Source organism: Myotis yumanensis, unplaced genomic scaffold (genome assembly GCF_028538775.1).
Source record: "Myotis yumanensis isolate MYYU_CA2020_CCGP unplaced genomic scaffold, mMyoYum1.0.hap1 SCAF_4, whole genome shotgun sequence".
In the NCBI taxonomy this organism is placed as follows: Eukaryota; Metazoa; Chordata; class Mammalia; order Chiroptera; family Vespertilionidae; genus Myotis; species Myotis yumanensis.
In genome coordinates this window covers 32,760,025-32,762,636 of record NW_027223755.1, presented here as the reverse complement: position 1 = coordinate 32,762,636, position 2,612 = coordinate 32,760,025, and the positions used below count along the sequence as shown (strand labels likewise).

The window sequence follows — 2,612 nt, the reverse complement described above, 5'->3', positions numbered from 1 at the left end:
GTGTAGATGTACCACAGTTGTTGTTTTTTTACTGCATTTCTGTGAAATGTCCGTCCCCACCCCCCTGCCCCCCAGAGGCATATCCCTGGAGGCATCTCCCTACAGAAAGCAGATTAGTGACTGCCAGGGGCTAGGGCGGGAGGACAGGGAGGTGGCACTGGGAAAGGGAGGGGACTGTTAATGGGTGTGGGTTTAAAATCCTACAATTGGCTCCTCTCTGAGGGGGTGTGGCCAGGCCCTGGGAGGCGTGGCTGGATCTAGGGCGGACGAGCCAGCTTAAAACCCTGCAGAGGCGCAGCGGCCCACACTGTGGTGGCTGTTAAGCGTGGAGGCATGGAGGAGTGCGCTTGCCTCTGCGGCGTGGGCTCTTCGCGGGGATGTCGGTGTCGTCAGAAGCGCCAGCGCCCAGCTGAGATGGCAGCAGCCAATGCCAAGCGGTGTCCTCAGGAGCGCCAGGGCCCAGCTGAGACGGCAGCGGCCCACAGCAAGCTGGCCCCGGCCCCGGCCCCGGCCCCGGCCCCGGCCCCAGCCCCGGCCCCGGCAGAAAAGCACGTTGAGGCAGCCGCAGCAGCGCGGTGCTGTGCGGGGAGTGGAGGAATTGCGAGCCCCATGCCGGCCCCGCCGGCCCCGCGCTGCTTGCTGCAGGACCTACCGGTGGAGCTGCTGGTGGAGATCTTCGCCTCGCTCCCCGGCACCGATCTGCCCAGCCTGGCCCTGGCCTGCACCAAATTCCACCGCATCCTGCACATGGACAGCATCTGGAGACGGCGCTGCCAGGAGGAGTATGGCTTTTGTGAAACCTTGCAGAACCTGGAGATGATCGGTATGTCTTATCGAGAAGTCTATGCGAAGCTGTTCCACCCATACAGACACATTTTGGGTTTGTGGCAGCTAGATCATGGCTATAGAACACTAGTGAATGTCGTGGTGGATGGCAAAGGCATTACTGGTTGGACATGCAGGCCTTCCCTTAACCCCCAGGAGGATGGCCCAATGCATTTCGCGCCCTCGTTCAGAATTCGCCTGACGAAGAGGAAATCAGCCAGGGTGGAGTGCATGGAAGGCCGCCACAGCAGGCCCCACATCCGCCACCTGCAGATTCAGAAGGACAGATTCAGCATCAAGACAGACCACCGAAAAGATTCACCAAGGCGGCTTATGGACGAATGGGGGCGGGTGCTGGTGCAGGAGGACAGACAGCCATGTGACTGCCTGACCTACCGCCGCCTCTATCTCCCGCTGAGCCACCCGGACGACCTCATCAGGCCAGGCCTCTTCCAAGGCAACTATGATGCCTACGGCCGAACGACTGTTATGCTCAGCTTCCATGGGAAGCATGCCAGGGTCACGAAGATGATGGGAGACTCCATCTGGACGTTAGAGATCCACCTCAGGCGCCGCATCCAGCTGCCAGATGGCGGGTTCTTCCGCAACTTCTACGAGTTCTCCCGCGTGGTCCAGGAGATTGACCAGCAGGTGATCCGGGAGCAGCAGCAGCAGCAGCAAGAAGACGGGCCTGAGGAAAGCGAGGGCCATGGCTGGCAGAGCCCTGCCCAGCCCAGCGTCGGGGAGTCCAGGGCTGCAGCTGCGGAGGAGCAGCCTGTCCCGTTTGTTCTGCCTGCGGGCGTGCGCTCAAGCGACCAGAACTACCCACGAACCTGCAGGATGTGTTTCTATGGCGTGGACCCTGTTACTGTTACCTCACCTGGCTTCACCTACCCCAGGCGCTTTCCTGGAGTCTTCATCTTGTTCGATGAGAACCACTTCGGGTTCATCTCTCTGGCCATGAAATACTTCATCCTGTACAGCAGAGTCCAGAACACCTTCCAGAATGTGGAGGCACCATCCCCGCAGGCCTTCCTGGAGATGCTCTCAAACATTCAGCCCTGACCCCCTGGGAGGAGCAGCTGGCATGCACTTTGAAGATTTGACCTTCTGACCAGGTTACCCACCTTTGTTTGTTTTTTTGATCTTCACCCGAGGATATTTTCCCATTGATGTTTAGAGAGAGTGGGGGAGAGAGGAAAAGACAAAAATATTCGATGTGAGAGAAACACATCAGTTGTTTACCTCCTGCCCAAGCCCAGACCAGAGCCAGGCTGGGTAGGAGCCAGCAATTGAGGTAGAAATAAACCTTAGACCAGTGGCCTCAACCTTCCTAATGCTGCGAACCTTTAATACAGTCCCCCATGTTGTGGTGACCCCCAATTTCATTGTTACAAATGAACATAATTAAAGCATAGTGATTAATCACACACACAAAAAAAATAAAGACATCTTAGTTAATAATAAAAGAAAACAATGAAAAGTTAGAGCTTTGTCTTAGGTGAATGGCATAAGAAATAAGATATTTCTTTGAAGAAATAATGACAGAAAACTTCCCCTACCTGGTGAAAGAAATAGATTTACAAGTCCAGGAAGCGCAGAGAACCCCAAACAAAAGGAATCCAAAGAGGATCACACCAAGACACATCATAGTTAAAATGCCAAGAGCAAAAGAATCTTAAAAGCAGCAAGAGAAAGAAAGTCAGTTACCTACAAGGGAGTACCCATACGACTGTCAGCTGATTTCTCAACAGAAACTTTGCAGGCCAGAAGAGAGTGGCAAGAAA

At 55.1% G+C, this 2,612-nt stretch overlaps 1 protein-coding gene across 1 annotated transcript; it reads left to right on the top strand.

Moving 5' to 3' along the window:
- The first annotated feature begins 333 nt into the window (after positions 1–333).
- On the top strand, positions 334–1,923 carry LOC139008064 (F-box only protein 31-like). Its single transcript, XM_070411448.1, is given in 2 exon segments — positions 334–435; positions 520–1,923. Coding segments are annotated over 2 exon segments (1,506 nt in total).
- The last annotated feature ends 689 nt before the right edge of the window (positions 1,924–2,612 follow it).